This window comes from Haemorhous mexicanus, chromosome 10 (genome assembly GCF_027477595.1).
Source record: "Haemorhous mexicanus isolate bHaeMex1 chromosome 10, bHaeMex1.pri, whole genome shotgun sequence".
In the NCBI taxonomy this organism is placed as follows: domain Eukaryota; kingdom Metazoa; phylum Chordata; class Aves; order Passeriformes; family Fringillidae; genus Haemorhous; species Haemorhous mexicanus.
This window is the reverse complement of record NC_082350.1, coordinates 10,380,563-10,401,226: the sequence shown is the minus strand read 5'-3', so window position 1 is coordinate 10,401,226 and position 20,664 is coordinate 10,380,563. Positions and strand designations below refer to the sequence as shown.

At 40.6% G+C, this 20,664-nt stretch overlaps 1 protein-coding gene across 3 annotated transcripts in view; it reads right to left on the bottom strand.

Annotated features, from left to right (window-relative positions):
* Positions 1-20,664, bottom strand: part of NYAP2 (neuronal tyrosine-phosphorylated phosphoinositide-3-kinase adaptor 2) — a 127,043-nt gene that overhangs the window by 28,601 nt on the left and 77,778 nt on the right. For all 3 annotated transcript variants that reach the window (XM_059855292.1, XM_059855290.1, XM_059855291.1), the window contains exon 4: positions 7,276-7,485. In XM_059855292.1, the coding sequence (XP_059711275.1) occupies positions 7,276-7,485 (210 nt within the window). The remainder of the gene's footprint in view (positions 1-7,275; positions 7,486-20,664) is intronic.

The following is a 20,664-nucleotide window of genomic DNA, read 5'->3' as shown; positions in this document are numbered from 1 at the left end:
AAGATGATAACAGAAGCAATGTTTGCCCTGAGAGAAAGCTCCATTTCAGAGAAGAACTTCACAAAAATGACTCAGTTATTTGATTTTACTTCTGCTGCTTTCTATGGAGTAATTTCTGAGAAGGTTCCCCATTGATTTCCAGCACAGGTTACTATTGTACACACTGACACGAGGTGACCATGCAGTTCAGGAGGCCTGAATGAAACTTTTTATATCTAAGTCATGCTGACACCCATGAACTTCCCCAATGTTCAGCTGGTCTGGAGGAAACTGTCTTTTCCTGAAAAAGGGATCTGCCTGTTTCTGCCCATGAAATTTTTTTGTCCTTACATTTCCTTTATGTGGCTGAGGAAGCACCTCTCAGCCTATGACTCTGCTGAGATCAATGTGCTCATTCTCCTCATGTTTCATAAACCTTCTTCCCAACCCTGCACTTGTTTCTTGTATTTAGTGGGCAAACACTGAAAACTTTTGGATTTACCAGACAGATTTGGTGCAATAGCCGAGTCTCACTTTTCACATTGACAGCACTCCTTTACCATGAATAACAAGTAATTACAATACCATGCTTCATTACAATTTAAAGAATTTTGAGTTTTTTAAAAAAGGTTTGAAGAATTCCTCCTACTCAATTCCATGTTTTCAAGAAGAAAGGAAGGGCCTGTGTCTCGTGCAGTTGTGGTTTAGCAAGTTTGTCTCTGAAGCACATCTTTTTCCTGTGTCTGTCTGAAATTTATTTTTTCATGCCTCATTTATACAGCTGCTTTGTTTGTGTTTGTTTTACACTAATTTCTCTATTTCCTGTGTGGATCTCTAGTATCACTACTGGCCACTTGTTGGGCCACAGCTTGAAAGGAAGAAGATTCCTATTGCCAGCATGACCTTAAAATCACTTGGCACACCTTGGAAACTTGAGGACAGCTGGCACATTACTCCACATACCAGCAATATGCTGAAATGGATTCTTCCACTCTCACTGATGCTTTCTCATTGTCACCTTCGATGCTTATTTTCTTCAGCTATTTCAGAATTCAATAGGGTGTGGAGAAGAGCTATCCACTTTTGCTGGAGCACTTAGACCAGTGAAAGCATCTGTATGGGTGAATATTCATCAACTAAATATTAATAGGTTAGTTAACATCCAGCTGGCTGAGCAGCAAAAATATTTATGCTGCTCGCTGAATGCATTATTCAATTCACTCTCTCCTAGTCAGTCTGTAAACACACCACGAGTCAACACAGCCACAGGCACGCAGAAAGGAGCAGACTGGCCTCCTCCATAACCTTGCTTTTTTACACAGTCTGCTGGCTTGCTTTTTTTGGACTTGGGCAGTTACTCTGAAGGTTGATGAGGTTTGTTTTTATTCTGATTTCACACTGTCTGTGTGCCAGATTTCTGACTGTTCCTTTCAGGAATATAGATATAATAATGGATCTCATTATTATTATATCTCATCTCTCATCTCCTGGAATTCTGCTGGGGTTTCAGAAAGGACAAGAATTGGGGTTTTTTTCAGTTGTTTTTCTCTACTGCTAAGTAAAGATTCTGTTTCTGCTGTGACAAGCAGAATCAGACACTCAGCACATAAAAACTCCAAGACACTGCCTGACTATGCTTCTGAATTATTTTCTTTGCTCTAGGAAAGCAGAAAGAAGTGTCATAATTTCCAATTTGGATCTATGAGCAACAGCAAGAGATTACCATTTCCTTGCCAAAGAGACTCCTTTCATCTGGCATCAAAGAAATAAAACCTATCACACACAGAGATGAAGTATTAGTTCCTTTATCTCCCTGTAATATATGTTCCCGTATTAAGGAAACTATTGTGATTTCCATGGTGATCCTCACCAAAAGGTGCTTCAGACACGGCTCCATCTAGCTTTTTTTTTGTCTCAGTGGCAATATTTTTAGACCAAATAAATACTGTATTCTACTGTAATTAGTGGTCTGAGTAACAGCACACCACTTGGGGGAAAAATAGTCCATAAAAGGTCTGTTATTTAAGTGCTGCACAACTCACTGCTCTGTATTCTGCAGCATCTTATTTTTCAGCTATGGGCAGATTATTTACTCTGCTGGGGCTATCTGGGGCTTTCCTATTAATTGCCAAGAATCTTAAAGGAAAAACTACTACTAGCAAATATCAGGGATGGTTTCTGCCATTTAGAAATTCATGTTTATCTCTTGTGGATGATACCGAGACAGCTCAGTATTAACATCTGAAATGAGTAGTCTTGGACATCTTGAGAAGTTCCTTAGTGACAGAATTTCATGGTGGGGAGCTGAATTCTATCAGCCATCATGAGAGGCACATGGGGAAGCCTCTGTAGGCCAGGGGATGCAGGGCATGTGAGCAGCTTTTAGAGATGCCCCTTGCAATCCATGGGCAGCATGAGGTCTGAATTCAGCAGATTCTTGGGGGCAGCCAGAAGGCTGTGAAATATTGTGCAGAAAAACATTCATAAAATTCACTGGTGTATTTGGAAATTTAGTGATATTATTTTGCACAGCTTCAAATGTCTCATCTCTCACAGTGACATGGTATGAAAAATGCACTGCAGGTCTCTGGGAGCCAGGTGCAGTGTAGTGCTAGGAGGGCACAGTGGGTCTCAGTCCCCTCTTATGGCACCCACAGTGGCCACAACACTCAGACAGTGGAATGGGACCACAGCCCCCTAACACCAAACCCACAGGCAGAATCAGCTGCAATGGGCTGAGCATCACTGCACCCTTGGGTTTGAACTCAGTCTTGACAGCACCAGGAGGGTTACATGTGGAACCAGGCAAGCATTTAGTTCCAAAGGGCAGCATTAGGGATGAGAGTTTTAGGAGAGACTGTGCAACACAGAAATACAGGCTTTCCAAACACAAATAGGATTGCCTTAAAGTATTGTGTATTTAATTATGTGTCCAAGCACTCATATAAATGGCTGGTTTTCCAAAACTGCAGGGGCTGCCAGCATGACTAAAGATGTAGAGGCTTGGCTGATTGTATTTGGGACATGGGATGTTGTAGGATTTTCCTCAATAATGCACAGTGCTGAAATGCCACAAGATTTTATGGAAATATTTTCAATCAGTTTTATACCAACGTGCAATGGCTTTCTATATTCTCCAGAAATACAACAACCCTTCATGATTTTTATTTTTGGATCTTAATGGGAAGAGTTCTTTATCCATCCAAGGAAACCTTCATTCTGCCTATCCTAATCTTAATTCAAAAAAATGCTCTGGCTGTCACTTACATTGGAGTAGCTTCTTATCCTGTCACAGTCTCTTCTTTGCACATGAAAAGAGAAATATTGCTTATTTGCTACAGCTGCCAAGAAATGCGTTTTGAATTAAACAAGGCGATGTGACAGGCTGGGAGCAATCACATTAAAAAAAAAAAAAAGAAGAAGAAGAAGAAGAAGAAGAAGAAGAAGAAGAAGAAAAAGAAAGCACGTATGCTGGAAAAACACATCACACCAAGTGTCTTCCTACTGGCTTAAAAAGAGATTAGTAAGCTGAAATACAACTTGAAGTTATGAAACATTATGGTGCAATAAACTATATGGTATTTTGCTATCTAAAAAAAGCATTTAGCAATTTGCTATTGGCAGAAGCCAGTTAGTGCTAAATTATCACAGCAGCACATCAAACTGAACAGTTTTCACAAGGGAAGCACTGAACCTGTGGAACTCAATGTTACCAGACATCCATAGATCAAAAGTTCAGCAAAGTCTCAAACCCAAGTCAGGTAATGAGCAAAACCATGTCTGAAAAGAAACCCCCTGTTTGGGCTTAGGGGATATTTTGCCCAAAGGGAAAAGCTGTTAGTGGAATATACTTTGAATCCTGAAATATGGGTGTTTATTTTCTTTGTAAAGCTTTTGTTGTAGGATTTGGCTGTGTTTGTTTGCTATTTCCTGGCTTCTCTGAAATACAAGTAAGTGTTTTGTATCTTTGTTCAGGTTTTTTGTGCGTGTTTTTCTTACACCTAGGCAATGTTTTTACTCCAGTCAGAATTGGTGTGATCCCACATCCTGGAGGTCTCACAGCAGGACCATGGGCATTGGTGGGATGCCCTCAGTGTGCAGCTCCCAGTATTGCTCATTTCAATACAGGTAACAGGCACTGCTTAGGGGAGCCTGTGAGCAGAGAACTTGAATGACCAGTGCAAGGCCTCGGCCTCCTGGGCAGTAAACCAAAACCCCAGCATCAAGTTTTCCTCATGTGGAGAATCCTTGTGGGTTTAGGAACGCAGTGATACTGACTGTGAGGAGAAAATGTAGGGGTTTGTGGCACAGACCTGGCTGGCGTGAACTGACTTCTTGCTGCTATTCCCTTCTTACACCAATGGAAGCATCTTGTGCCTTAGCCTTTCCAGGCTTTGCCCCATTCCCAAATAGATGAACTTAAAATATTCATTGTTTTTGGAAATCAACAATGATGGCCAGTAATTCCAATGAAGGGTCGGAATTTCCTCCCTTCCTGATTACCAACAATCTTTTTCAGATGGAATATTTATGGCTGGCTGAGTGACAAGCTGGTGGCAATTCAAAACCAGGATGCAACAGAGTTTCTGAGATTTTAAAGGCAGGGCAGTGCCTGTCTCCAGCAGCAGGTGGCAATGCAAAATGCTTCTTCGTTGCAGTTAGGAAAAAAGCAGCAACATTCCAGAAAATGCTCTTCAAGTCTCCTGGAGTGAAGTTATACAGATTCTGTATTACAGATTGTGTTTGGCTGTTCATTATAATTGCACTGACTTTCCTAAAAGTCAGCATGCCCCCAAATCACACTGCTTTCCATAAGAAATTATAGGATGCCAAGAAACAGAAAGTGCCCTTGAAAAATTCTGTCACAGAACAATCAGGCACTAGAGACAGTGATAACTGTGTGCAGCTGACAGCCCAGGCTCTTTGAACAAAATGGACAGAAAGCTCAAGATTCTGCTTGGAGATGGCTCATTCTGCCTCTGGTCTTACCAGCAGTTTCAGAGTTGTGGAGACCCCACCAAAAACCAGTGTTTTCACTCAGGTATTTGGCCAGGCCACCCCAGTTCCCAGCTGGGGCAGAGCTGCCTGATGAGTGCCTGTGGGAAGTCCATTCAGATCCTTTCTCTTTTGCAGCAGAGCAATTCAACCCCATTTAAAAAAAAATTATTTCAATATTGCCATAATAAATGCCTGTACCAGTGTGAACTAGGACCAAACTGCAGTGTTTCAAGGACATGGCTGCACACACACAAAAAATGTAGTCTTTTTTTTCTGTTATCTATGATGCTGCAAAGAGAGCAACAGCAGTGATGACTGTACTGGGGACTGGCTAGATTTTATTTGAGGTGAATCTAAGTTCTAATTACTAGTGCAGAATTACTTTATCTCCTTGACTCCAGAAAGCATTTGTATTCATATGAAAGTATTAAATCTCTCTTCTTGCATTCTGTGACAGTTTTAATTTAATTGCAGAGAATGAGCTGTTCAGTTCATGTGCAAGTTCATTGAGGAGAACTGTGTACAGCATTCTCAATGCAGTGCCCCACCAAGTAAAGGTAAAACATGTTGCTCAGGCAACAGCAAGAAACACAGGAAAATATATTCAGGGTAGATGAGAGGCAATATTCATCAAGTGAAATATCATAAATCTGCAGGGAAAGAAAAGCCACAATCAGCTCTCAGAGTTTAATCATAGAAAGGAGTCAAAATTCAGCCAAGAAAATAAAATTTTTCTTTGACAGTCCTAGCAATGTAGACAAAGTCACTATTAACTAAATCAAGGCATGATTCAACAACTATTACAGTTTGCTGATGCCAAATGGAGACTGAGGCCAACATGTTTTGTCTGCTTTTGGAAATTAACCAACTCTTTAAAATAAAACTGCTGCAGAAATGTTGGACAGCAGTGGTATAGTTTGCTTAGAGCTTACTCTTCAATTTTAACTTCTTTACTACTCTGTTCCATAATGTCATCTAGCAGAACTGAAGAGATTTTGGTCTTAATTATTGGATGCCCCAGTACTTTGATCTGGTAGCTTTAAACCCATCCTTTAACCTGCATTAGCACAGATGATGGTCTAAGACACTGGGGACAGAATTTTTACCAAAAGCTACGAGCTTCTCTGGAAAATTCACACCTTCCAGGAAGCTTTGTAAGAAGAGACAAGTAAGGAAATGGCAGTAGCACAAAAAAGACCTGTGCTAGAGTCATAAATTTTGCAGAAAAGTCACTTTCACTGCACTAGGAAGGACTGTTTGGGGGGTCTGTAGCAAGCAAAGCTGGACTACATGATTGCTGCAAATGACATGTCACATCAGCAAAGACTCTTCAACTTATACACTGAGTTTCAGGTGTCATTTTCAGCAATTCAGGGACAATGTGAGTCCCATTATCACCCAGGGAAGCGATGTTCTGGGTGAGCTGTAAGCATCTCTGCTCACTCAGCAGTGTAAACACTCCTAGCTGCCACTCACTGCCCAGCAGATCTCTCAGGCAGGAATGATTTCTTGTCTGAGCAGCTCATTCCTGCTCTTATCCTTACTGAACACTGACCATGAGGCTTCAATACTAGACATGCCAACTGTCCTTGAAGGGGATATTTCTTACAGTCCACCTAATAAGCAATGAAGTTACTCTTTTATGAGAGCTGTCAAATCTCAAAAGTACCAATACAGTACTCGTGCAAGGGCCATAGATATCTCCTTATAGATGTCTATTCATTTATCAGTTCCATTTGTCTTAGTCAATTTATAAACAAGACTGCATTATAATGCCATGGTTTATGGCAATTTACTATTTAATATGTAAACATTTTTGAATAATAAAATGAATAGGGGTTTATCTGAGACTTCTGAAAACCATTGTCACTTTTCTAGAAATTTCTGTACAAGCAGAAAGCAAAGTCTTCCTGTGTCTTGTTGCTGTGCCCCTCAGTAAGACAGCCTTGCTTCTGCAAGGTGTATTTTTGTTACTTTATGTGATACCTGAGCTTATGAACTTCCTGAGGTGCCATCTTAGGATTGTCTTTGCCTTTTCAATCTCAGATGGGATCCTTTACTTCTTTTAGAGGGCTAACATGTTTACCTGCTTCTATTCCGTGCCACCATCCCAGCTGTTCCAGCACAGAGCACAAGCACAGCACAAGCCTTATTAGTGCAGCACTCAATGGGCAGGGCTAAATCTAGAAGATATTTAGAAATCTAAAGAATCAGGATACTCCTACACCAGTGTATCTTTAGAGACTCTTCATCTCACAAGGAGATTCATGAGGTCTTCCTGTGCTGAATGTGACGTACCTGAGCTGTTGCCTCCAGCCAGCATGGTCGGGCTGACAGAGGATCTCCCCAGCCTGCTGGACACCATGGGGGGGCCTGGTGTTCCATCCCATTCCTGAGCTTTCCCTGGCTCCCTGGAGGAAGCTGTCCCATGATGTCCTCTCTCTTTGTTTTCCAGCTTTGGTAGTGGTTCAGTGCTGTGGCTTCTGATCTTCAGCTCATCTAGTGGTTCTACAAAATACACGAGTGCACATTTCATTTTAGAGTAACTGCTAATCATCCACATCATGCAATAATAGTTTGCAAAATACTTCATACCTATCAATCATAAATCCTTTTAGGGCAGTTGATAGCATGGTTTTACCATCTAGGCCAAAACCAGGTTCCAGTACACTTTTTAATTATTAAAAGCACACACCATGAAGCAGATGGATAAAATGTAACATTTCTGTTACAACTTTCATATGCCAGGAAAATAATTTGGAAAATGGTTCCCTACCAAATTGTGGTTTATTAAAAATTTATAGAAATATTTGAAATCTTTTCAGCTGTCATTTCATTAGGAACAAGTTCTTCTTCAGGCACTTTCTAAGGAAGCTCTCTCCTAAGGCAATAATGTGCAAGCAACATATCTGTACTTCTCATAAGCTCTAATAAAAGCACACAATCCACAAAACAAAACAGCACAAATCCATTTTGGGTGTGCCCAGCACCATAACCTAGGGAATGAAATTGCAGTTGGTTGGAAAAGCCTTGGAGTCAGAAAATTACTTTCTGTTTGAAACACCACAAGTCAATGAAAAGAGGAGCAATTCAAAACGCAGTTGAATGATTTTTTCAAGTGAAGCAGTGATGTCTGCTTTCTTCATGGCTGGTGATTTTCTGTTCTTTTCTCAAGACCCCAATTTCTTTTCTTGCAAGTTGAGCAATGCATGGAGAAAGAATTATTTCCTGCTCTTTCCCATCTGTAGCTATGAAAAATTCACATGGAAAACTAGATACAGAAGAAACATTAGATTGCTCTTTAGTTGTAAGAGCTAATTACTGTGCTACTCAGTTATTCAAAGCTGCTATTTACCTCCTTTTGAAAAAAAGATCAATTTGGAATTTTATATCTCAAACCAAAAGAGATCCCTATATGATACACTCAGTTCTAGTCACACAGATTTATTAATCCACCCCCTGATGTACCTTAATTTCTGTATGTATCTAAAGTCTTGAAATCCACATTTGATAGAGATAACAATCTTCCCTTGAGCTCTATGTCACAAACTTTTAGTGGCTTCAAGGGACTTTGGAAGATTTGAGAGAGCCAAGCAAAGAGAAAACGCCAGGAGCCATAGAGAGGAGATGTCAGCAGTTCCCTGAGAGACCTGTGCTGAATGGCAGGGCAGGATTTACAGTCTGAGCTGCCACTTCCTCTCCCAGTCATCTCCATGGCCAGGAACTGGGACTGTTCAACCACTCAGATTATACAGTCCCAGAAAAGGACCACATTCAAATCACTTTGATTTGCCTGTGGCTCAGTACCCCACAGACTGTTACCTGTGGTACAGCAAACAGGAGAAGATGCACTGCTAGACAGCTGTGATGGGCAGAGAGCCCACCCAAGCACAACAGTGACAAAATCTCACCTTGTTTTGGGTTCTTTGACGTTCCAGTCTGCAGAGGACCTTAATGAGCAACAACCCCAGTCAGCCTGGGGCTTCCTCAATGAATCATCATACAGGGGACAGGTAAAAATATCTAGCTGGATATGCGGTGCAAGATGTAATCATTAGTGTATTTTGTTAACTACAATTGGTTAATTGTACAATTAAATGCTGAGGCTATCTTACCAAGCCTTCAAGTAGTAACACTGCATGAGAAAATGATTAAACCACCCCAGGCTGGGGTGAACCATAAAATTTTTGTATTCTGTAAAATTTATGTGACAAAGACTTTCAAAACTCAAACCTCTTCCATGAACTTTTAAGTCACCTACCTACTTTAGTCTATGCAAAAAGACCCTGCAGTGAAAATCCAAAGTGTTTGTTTTTCCCAGTTGGTAACCCCAGTGGGGTTCAAGGTTGAGTAACAGTCTGTATCAATAGAACATGACATCTGCCTTTCAGGGACCTTTGCTGGGAGATGTTGGTGACACAGATCTGTCTGAGACTGCACAGAGAGACCTGCTAATACAAAGAGCTGTGCAAAGAGAGGGAGAGCCCAAATTATTACCAGGATTAGAACTGTTTCAGTTGACAGCATCGAGCTATCAAAAATACTGATGTGTTTTCTCACATAACAGATGCATGCAATCATATGTGACTTTTTTTTCTTCACACCAATAACATTCACTTCTTTAAGATACTACTTATCTTGGAAAAGGAAAGATAAAAACAAAGTTTCAAAATTCTTTGGAAATGCACACAATTGTCTTTCCCACTAGTACAGGATGGTGTCTAGATTACAGTTTATTCTTCACAGCAAAATGAAGAGAAAGCCAGAAGACTAGAGTGGGTTTTTAGAAAGCAAGAATTGGGCCCTCCAAGTGCCCTACCAAATTAATGCATCATTCAATAGAGTTAATTTACTATGTCATCCAGCTGCTCCTGGAAATGCTGTGACTACCTTAGTGAAACCCTTCTCTGTGTGTGCCTCATTGACACTACTTGAACACCTCCCCCTGAAATTTCACACACACACAGTCAGCCCTTGTCACACTGGAAACACTCTGGCTGAGTGTGGAGCTAAGGATTTATCTACTTCAGTTTACTTAACAGAGAAACATTTGTACTTGTTGCCTGATAAAAAAGATTTGTGCATTCTTAGTTTTTACTGTCAGCTGAATCAAAGCACAGCTTTTGCAACCAGCTGGAAACTGTGGAACTGTTCAGACTAAATAAAGATTTGGTTTATAGTCTAATTTTTTATAAGGTGTAGAAAATCAGTTTTCAGCTGGCTGTCTAGACTTTGTAAATTTACATTCCGCTATCCTTTCTTGGGGATTTTCAGTTCACAGTTTATCTGAAAAGCAATATATCCTAAAAATGAAAAGCAGATTGAAACAGATTATAATGTCATGTAGCCCATCACAGGGCCTGAGTCATTATTATTTGGTGATCATTATCAGTAACAATGATACACAGACAGAAAACAACATGTCAGTGTTTTCCGTAGTTTTCTGTAATATTACTTTCCAGGTCACTTGCAAATACAGAAAAAAAAATGAAAAAGGAAATTATTGCCTCACTTTTACTCAAATATTTTGGGGAGAAATTTAGAACAATTTCAGCTTTAATAAATGTCAATGGGAATCATACTCAAACTCAATCAAAATAAATTAAAAAATCACTCTGCTACTTCTTGGTAGACTGAAAGAACACTTCAGTTCCAATGTGCCCAGGACAGCTCCAGAAATGCAGAATGCTCCCCTGCCAAGTGTCAGCCCATCCCTGGCCCATTTGTTGACTGTGCCAGCCACTTGGAGGTTTTTATCTTGTCAACTACTCCTTGCTGCATATGTAGCTCCATGGAGCAAGCTAAGTGGCACGAGTGGTTGTGTCTCATAGGAGTACATTCCCTGCTCCACGTTTTGGCTCCTGCAGCCTGGCACAAGGCACTGGCAGAGGGCAGAACACACCTGTAGCTACCTGTGGGGTGGGGATCTTATCATCCCCTGAAAAGCAAACCAGGATATTTTACACTGAGTAACCCTTTATAAAAGCTACAGCAGGTCTTAAATGGCCACTTTATCCCTATTGATCCCATCCTGAAAACAGGAACTCTTACCAGTCAGATTTATCTATGTGTACAGAGACACAGCCAAAAGGTAACAGCAGCTGCTGCACAGCTCTTTTTAATTTTTTTTATTTGGGAAGAGCAGAAACATAGGTTGGATCCAGGTTATCTTGTGCTGTTAAAAACCTTAATTTGGAGGTGGGAAATGCCAAAGCTCAGTATTATGCTGGGAACTCACTGAGTCATATGGTGGCCACCAGAAAATCTTTTTGCAGTCGAGTGCTACTTTGTAAATGGCTGAAATTACTATGGAAAGCAACTTTATTGTTCAATAATTCTTCCCCCAAAATGGTACATAAAAATGTAAATTTCAATAAATAATTCACTGCTTTAAATATTTATGGACAGAGTTGGTTAAACTGCCATAAAGGCACTCAAATGTTTCAAGCACTTTCAGCTGTCATGGTATTTCAATATGTAAAAATATGCATTTTTTTATCTATTTCACCTGAATCTCAGACTTTCCATTTAAAGTATAAGATGGTTAAAATCTCCTATAGACTATATATTATACAGATAATTGTAAAATATCTTTCCCTTAGGAAAAGTCCCTAATAGCTATGCAGTAGGCAAGGCTGGCATGTGAGCTGTGGTACTAGAAAACCTGGAAATGCTAAGGGAAGTGAGAAACAGAATCAGTTGTAACTTGGAACTAAGAAAACTGAAATTACAGCTACAGAAAACATCTTACCCAAAGAGTTATCATTCAAATAAGTATAACTCTGTGGCCAGTCTGCCACTCTGTTCTTAAACACAAATTAATTTCAGGTCCATGTGGCTTCTTAGTGTAATACTAAGTGATAAATGGCAGAACCTTTATTATTTCTTGGGGTTTGGGGGAAGAAAGAAAAGCAATTGTCTTAAGGAACTTAAAATGAGGATTGCTCTCTGCCATCTCTCACAGCTGTGAGCTGAAATGTATAAACTAATCCATACATTATTAATTGATTCCTTTTTTCCTTTTGTGTTTGTTATAAACCTAAATAAATAATATATCACCCTAGGCAGAACTCACATACTGGGGAAAGCAAATGGTCTAAAATTCAGCAGTCACATACAGGTGCAAACGAACTCATTCAGGATGGGGTTTAGATGTGAGGCAGAACTCCTAATCTCCTCCAGCCTCGACAGATCAGTGCTCACCTCACCTGGCCAAGGGGCAGGCAGGGCCCTGGCTGAGGGAGCAGCAGCACAGAGCACCCCAAGGGCACACCTGGAGGGGGGCAGATGCAGGATGAGACTGCAGCCAGCACGTGTGTGAGGGTCAGTGCTACCTGAGACGTGGCCCGGGCACAGTGTCCCTCCTGCCACTGCTGGCGCCAGGGCAGCCTGTCCCTGACTGACCCCTGACCCAGGCACTGCATGTAGAGCAATACTGAGCCTTCCAGAGAACCCCAGGGTTTCTTCTGTCTGCACCCCAGGGGTTTTTATTTACCTTTACTACACATTTAAAAATTAAAGCCGCCTTTTAATGGATTTCCTGACATGTGGTGCTTTGTCTGATCTGCACAGGTGTAAATTTATCCCAACCTCTCCCAAAGAAAAATAACCAGCTATTAATACCACATACAAGAAACATGGATAATGCTCAGTGTTTCAGCCATAAAAAAAAGGGCTTATTATACTGTCAATGAAACCATAACCTCATCTTTATTAACTATAGCCATTTGTCTATTCTGACTTCATCCACTTGCTAATTAAGCAGAAGTTTGCTTTGCATATCAATTTTTAATACCCCTTTTTCACAGTTAAGTGAGAGCTGCAGCAGCCAGCTTGTTCAATTAAAAGCAGCTCTGACCTAGTTCCATGCAAAATCAATAGAGAGCCTGAAATTCTCACAAACCATCTAACATTTAGGGAAGACATGGCTGAACTTTTCCTTGGTGTTCATGGAGCAGGCTGTGCTTTCAATTAAAAAACTAAATGTGTGCACAAATATTTCATACCCATAGGTGGGTATGAACAAGGTCCATTACTGTTTGCAGCAGATAGGATTTAAGTAGGAGAAGGAAGGAGCCTGAAAAGTCTAAGTGAGGCAGGCTTGTGAAATTTTGGTTTCACTGCCATTAGCCTTGGGCTGATTAGCAACACACATTGCACATAAGCACAGACTGCCATGCCCAACCTAAACTCTATAATGATCAAAGAAACCTCTGTTAATGAAACCTGTAATGAAACTGTGAAAATCAGTCTCTGTAAAGGTGGCCCAACAGTTACCTGGCACTTGATTTGAAAGGATGGTACCTACTCTCACTAAAAGGCTTTCCTTCTCAGCCCCATTCATTTCCCCTCTCACTCATTCTGTTATTCAGGTTCTTAAAATAGACCCTTGATCTCTGAATGAGGATGCAATGGTTTGATGGGTCCTGCACACATCCTAGCACAGTATGGCAAGAAATCATAAGGCAAGAGTGAGCCAAAAGAGCTGAAGTATAGAGACATTTAAAGAAAAATGTTTTGTAGAAAGTTCGTGACCTTATGTTTCAAAGCTTCACTTCAAAAACATCAATCTTTCATAGAAGTCCTGACTATATTAAACTTGTCAACATTCTTTTGTTACATTTTCTGCTGAAAAACAGCCTTTGAACTCTTTCAGGAGTTTGAATGTAAGGTTTTTCCATTTTCTGAACACTTTAATTTCCTCTAAAGAGTATGTTTTTATCCAGATTCAGTAGTAAATGTTAGTCAGAAAATGAAGATATAGTAAAAGAAATGGACTGTGGAAACTGGGGAGAGAAACTCCCCTTTTTGTATGTGCACATGAAAATATCCATTTCAAAGTTGAAGTGAAAATGAACTCTTTCCTGGCTATTTTGTCTAGGGTTTAATTAGCTGTATGAAAAACATTTTTATGAATGCATTTCTCTTTATTGGCTTCATAAAGGAATTTAAAAATTTGCCTTTCATTATTAGAACACACATGCCAGTTGCACAGCTCTTCTTTCATCCAGTATGTTACCTCTAAGAGAAGATCTTGACATTTCCTGGACACTGACCTCATCTAAATTTTGTTCTCTCTTACAGAGCAAGGCACAAGGACCTAATGCTGCTGTGCAACTTCTGTGCCTGGCTCTAGGTCGGGATCCCAAGAAATTTTTGCTCTGCAAGTGAATGCTTAAGATTCCTCCCTGTTTCAGGATGAAACCTTTGTGTCATTCTGGCTTTATATGCATTTTAATAGAATTAATTATTTGAGGCCCTCCCCACTTTCTAATTAGAGGTTTCATTTTGTGAAATGGTTTTATTCTTGCTAGAAAAGCAACTGTGAAGCCATGCCAGCCCAGACTTCCAATATTGAGGAAATCAGTAGAATTGCAGATGGTCTTGTAACAGCTCTGGCTGATGTCTGTGCTTGCAAGGCCTTACAATTATTGCCTTCACAAGTGTGCAGAGCAGCCACTGTGACTGGCACAAGGCTGTGTCTCTGTTACAGCACATGCAAACCACATACAAATCACACAAACATTGCTGGAGCAGTAAACTAGCTACAGATTTCCTGGAAGAAGGTACTTTTTGAGTCATGAATTCAAATTCACACACAAAAATAAAGTAATTGCCATCTTCAGTAAAATTAAACACACAGCTTCTCTCTTTCAGATGAGTAGTTAGAAGAACAATGGTTCTCCTTACTCATTCTTCAATGCCAGATAAAGTGCTAATTGCATGTTACTGTTTTAACAATAAAATAATTATTAGGAGTGGATAATTCTATTCAAAGGAGTGAAAGGAACATGAACCTTCACATCAAATTGAATGTAAAGGAACCTGATTCTTTAATATGCACGATTATCCTCACAATTATTTCCCCAGTGTTCCTGTACTTTTCACCTTATCTATACCTAGCATGTTTGTACACCCCAGCAATTTCATCGATTGATAGTTGAATCATTTACACATATAACCTAAATAAAACCATTTCTAATGCTTAGATTTTTCTTATTACTGATAGAGTCTTGGAAGGTTGAGAGAAAATTTCAGGGGAAGCACGTCTACCTCTCCTCCATTAAGAGCCCAAGACTGGTTATCAGAATATTATTTCTTCTCCCAGGCAACTAATGAGATTAAATGAGGAAATGGCCTCAAACTAGACCAGGGGAACTTCAGGTTGGACATCAGGAAGAACTTCTTCACTGAGAGAGTTGTCAAGCATTGGAACAGACTTCCCAGAGAAGTGATGGAGTTACCATCCCTGGGAGGGTTCAGGAAATAACAGTCTATGGTTTGTTTAGCAAGTTGTTTGGCCACAGGTTAGACCCCATCTTGAAGGTTTTTCCCAACCTCAGTGATTCTATGGGTAGATTAGATAATACACTGACAAAAATGTGCAGCATAGCATTGTTCATTCACTACTCAGTGTTTCTATTATACACTGCAACATTCTAGAAGCCAAAGTACAGAGTGGTTTTGCAAGGAACAGCCGCCTAGGATAAAGAGAGTCATAATTTATAATGGGATCCTCTGAAGTAAATCTTCAGGGACCTTTGGATTGGGTCTTTAAGGATGGGGTTTAAAAAATGAACTTTTTCAGGCAGGAACCAAATCAGTCATGTCAAAATAGTGTGTCCTTTTAAAATGGATAAATAAACCACTCAGCCCAAGATATTGCCAGTGTTTGTTACACAAATCAGTAAGGTAAAACCATTTTAAGAGATATAAAGAGGAGAAATAGCAGTCCGAGATATCAGATTTTGGAAGTGAGGGAACAAACCATATTCCTCCCTTTACACCCCACAAAGTTCCCACCATCTTCTCTTAAATCACAAATGTTCTACAGCTGTGTCTCTGTAAGAACAGATAAGGCATTTAATTAAACCTTTTCCCTTGTAAAGATGCAATAACAGCAGCTCAAGAAACCATTGTATCAGTTTTCAGATAATATGCTGGTGGGCATAAGTATTTAATTTAACAGTGACCTCAAGCAGCTCCTCTAGCTATGATGTAGATATTCCAGTTAATGAAGAAAAAATTGCAAGTTTTGTTTGCAAAACTGTTTTATTCTCTTGTGAATAATTTTGAGGAAGCTGTTATGACGTGCTCTGTTTGAACCTTGTGCAGTATTTCACAATCCTAAAGTTCACAGCCCTTGGCTCGGTGGTGGTGGTGGTGGTGTGGTCTGGGTGGTTTTGATTACTTTTCCTAAACAACCCTGGGATCTCCTTCCCTGTTATTTGGTTTAAGAGACTTAGATACTATCTCTATACACTTGCCTGTGGAAAATGTCAAATGGGGTTCAAAGAGCTTTACACTAAACACAGACCTTCCTACTGATAATCTCTAGTTTTACTTTTAGGACTTAGCAACCAAAAATGCACTTGAATCCTAATGCAAACAAAATCTGACTCTTAATTCAGAAAAAGATTAATTTCCAGGCCAAATACTTTGTTGTAAAGAGAAGTTCTGAAATAGCTGGCAGCTCGTGCTCTTGGGCCACTGGCCCTGCCAGCCCAGCCGGCTTCATCCGATGTGTCTGCGCCAACTTCCTGAGTGGAGGAAACATAAATAACCCTGCACCATTCTATTAAATCAAAGCACTTCCATTCTACCCTTCCTTTTTTTTTTTTTTTTCCTTAGTTCTTTCACAATAGGACTTGATACCCTACATTGACACCACATCCCCTGAAAAAACCACAGTGGGAAATTTAAAGAAAATGTATTTAGCAGTTTTGTTGAAGCCAATATATGCTTATGGAAAGCACCACCAGATTAAGCATTTCTTGCCATTAAGATTGAGCACCCATAAGTTGGTCATAAATTGTGTGGTCCTGCTTGAAACAGAAAGGCAATAAACTCTCCAATTCAGCATCCTGCTGTATCACTGCACCATTTTGAATACAAGCTGTTCTAGTCACAAAGGACACATTTATTTTCTTGAAGCCAGAGACACAGATGGTATAAACTGGAGTACCTCTCCCGATTTCAAATAAAAAGCAATGATTTATAAGTGCTGAGGATTTGGTCTAAAGGTCAAGATATTTCTCTGGCTTAGAAAGCTCTGTTCAGGGGAGTGGGGAAAATCAATGGCACTTAAAACTGAGAACCTATTATCATTATCCACATCCTTAAGTGCAGCACATGTTCCTCTGCTTATTTACAATATAGTGAACTGGGTGCCAGTAAGTGAATTTAAGGCATTTTTCACCCTCTATTTTTGACAACTTTTAGACATCTCACCTCTTACTGTATGTTAAACATAAAGAGAAAGCCTTTTTCATTTCTTCACCTGGAACCATCTTTTACTTGAAATATAAGAGAGAGAATATCTCTTTTTCACCCCTTACAAGTTTATTTCTCCTTCAGAAAAATAAATTTTATCAAGTAATATAAACAGAAGGAATAAATAAATCTGTATACATCAATCAGAGACAGCAGCTGTTTCCAGAAAAACCTGAGCAATTATTTATGAAATTATGTCTTCTTGAATGCTTCTGCATATCCTCAGAATCCCGGGAGGGCCTGATTTCCTGATGAGCCTAAATTGCTGAATTAGAAGATGAGACAATGCCATGGTACCAATTAGCAAAAGTATTGCATATTGTCTCAAAATGCTTGTTTTTTATTTTAATAACTGCATCTAACAAAGACATTCCTTCATCCTAAGCATGCAGGAACATCCCACCATCAATAACTTGGATGACTAAATGCCCTTAAAATGGCCATACTCACTTTTGTGTGAGAGCAGCAAGACAGTAAATAGACAGCATGTATTTCAATCAAGAAACAGGTGTCCATTGATTTATCCATTGGAAGCAATTTCTTAAGCCTGACATTTACCCTTGGTGCTGAGAAAGTATGGAATCACTGTCCTGCAATGCAAAATGGGGCAGTGATGGTGGAGCTGTGGCATGGAATTATCATGCTGGGATGTGCAAGGTGCCACAGGGCTGCAGTGGGTTCTTCCACACATTTCCCCTTTGCACCTTTGCTTTGCAGCTCACTGCTTCCCCTTTAGACTAAACAAGCCCAGGTGAAATGATGTTTTCCTGCCTTTTGTGGGCTTAGCTGAAAGACCTTGCTGACACATTATGATTTTTTTTCCAATTATTGTCTGTGGTTGCTAACTGAGGAACACATGTTAGCTTCAACAAGAGTCTCCATCTGGCTGGATTAGCTGATCAAGCCCAAAATACTTAGTCCAGTGCACACCTTCTTTTGCTAGGGATCTCAGGACTACTGTGGAAGGACAACAGCAGGCATGGCTGAAGCAGCACTCAAGACCACTGAACTGCAAAGTGAATCTTGTTTTACCCCAGAAATCTGGCTCCTGAAGGATGCTGACCATAGCTGGTCATCCCCATGTGTACACTTCAGGCATTTTCAGTGCTGTCCCACTACATGGCACAGCCCCCAACAGACCTGTCCCTTAGGGGAGGACAGAGCTCCCCAGGTGACCCTGGTAGATCATGACCTTTGTGGGTGCAGGTGTCCACAGTTCTTGCCCCAAATATGCACTCACAAGGAGCACCTGCAGAAAGTGTTTCTGGTGCTGCAACTCCTTGGCTTGCTGATATCTTGGTAGGTTGGAATAGATGTAGCAAGGTAGGCCTCTAGGGGTTTGACTAAATGGAATTAACTAAGGTAAGATCATATCCTTCCAAGGGTGGACAAGTGTCATTCTCTTCAGAGCTGGTGTTCTCTTTGCCTTTTCCTCTGGCACTTTCCCCTGCTCCCATGAAGTGTTTGCTTTCAGACCTGCTTTCAGGACTGTCAAATGAGAAGTGACTGTTTTGATCACCTCATTTAATCCCACAAGTATCATGGCTCATCAGATTACAAAATCTTACTATTATGGAAATGGATGCTACTTCAGTGATGGAGAAATCAGTACACTTCTGGCTCAAAGGTTCAGGAATAACTGGAAAGCTGTAGCTGTCTCATTAGACTGAATACAGCATTCATACTGCATTGAATCAATTGCTACATTGCAGAAAAAGGAACAGAGAATTAGGCTGACATCACTTTGGACAAAAGAATGGAAAAATATGAACCTAGAGGTTAGAGATGAGGTAGGCATTCAAACAGTCTCATGCTAAAAGTATTGTAGTGGTGCAGCTGTGCAGTAGTTGAGCAATGGATGTAACGAAGTATTTGTAACGGTTTTGATGGCCAGCCTCATCTTGCAGGCAAGCTTTTCCTCTTCAGGAGAACAGAGGCTGAGCAGGTATACAAATGAGAAGGCATGCACACAATGCCATCCCAATCCCACCCTGCTTTGGCCAGTGTTTCTCATCCTAACTCTGTTAAAAATACATCGACTGAAATCCTGCCCTGTGCCCCTTGTTCCAGACTTAATGCATGAAGATAGAGGTTCAATTCATGAGGGGTGAACTTTCACTTGATGCATCTCCCAAACTCTGTTCTCCATCACATTGTTCTACCTAACAAGGAACCCAAAGCTGACTGAAACACAAAATGACCTGGATTTAAGGGACCTTAAAAATAATCTACTTTCAACCTCCCTGTTACAGGCAGGGATGCCATTCGCTAGATCACATTGCTCAGGGCCCCATACAATCTGGCCTTGGACACTTCCAGGGATGGGGCATCCAATACTTCTCTGGGATTTCTAGCTTCCTGGAAAAAAAAAGTAATTCTACTCTAAGTCTCAGCTGCCTGAAGTCAGCCTAAACTCTTTTTTAACAACTGAGCTACTTCAGAATCCCTCCTTACCTCCTCTCCTCATACTATTTGATATGTTTAGATTCTTAATTCAGTACCAGCCAGGAACAGGAAATGTTAATAATTACCCCAATTTTCAATCACTATAACTGATTTTTCGAAGTAGCACATTCACAAATTTCCTCCCTTTAGTGACTAGAAGCTGAAAAGTGAAACTCCACGTAGGCAAACGCCAAAGCAGCTCTGAAGCCCTGCAGAGCAGCTTAGGAAAACAAAAACCTGAGCTACATCACTTGCTCTGATCTCACACCTTGTGCTCATCCAGAGTCAGAGCACACAGCTGAGGTCACTGCTCTCCTGTGCAGTTCATTAGGGTGAATGTTTGCGATAACCACTCCAAACTGGCACGAAGCTCCCAAGAAACTGTGAGGAAACAGAAGCCTTAACAAATGGGAACAATCAATATAGAGAAAGAAAGGCTAGTCCTGACGAGGATTTACAGGACCATCTCACAAAGAAAGCCTTGGAGCCATGCACAGCCTGAAAGCCAGTGCAGTGCAGATGCACAGCAGCCTCTGCCCTGCTCTGTAGGATGGGGATGCCTTCAGGCACAGGACTCCAGTGCTAGTTTCACATGGAGTACAGAGTGTTTCTATGGTGCAGAAATCACAGAAGCAGCAAATACAGTTCCAGAAAAGCTCCAGACCATTCCTTTCCTCTCCCTCCATACATCCCTCTTTACTGGAGGACACAGGTAACACAAACATTTGGGGTGCACAGTGACAACAAAGGGACTGTGTGGTTCCACACAGCTGGATCAAGTGGCTATACTTCAACACCTTCCAGCTGCTTCAGAAAAGGGCACAGTGCAGCAACCCAAGTGCTGGTACCCTTTAAATAGTTTCCCTTTAACCTTTGAGGATTGACATTGTGTTTCACAGGGGTCTGCCAAGGGTTAAGGCACACTGCCATGTTATACCACACAAACACAGACAGGATTAAGGAACAGTC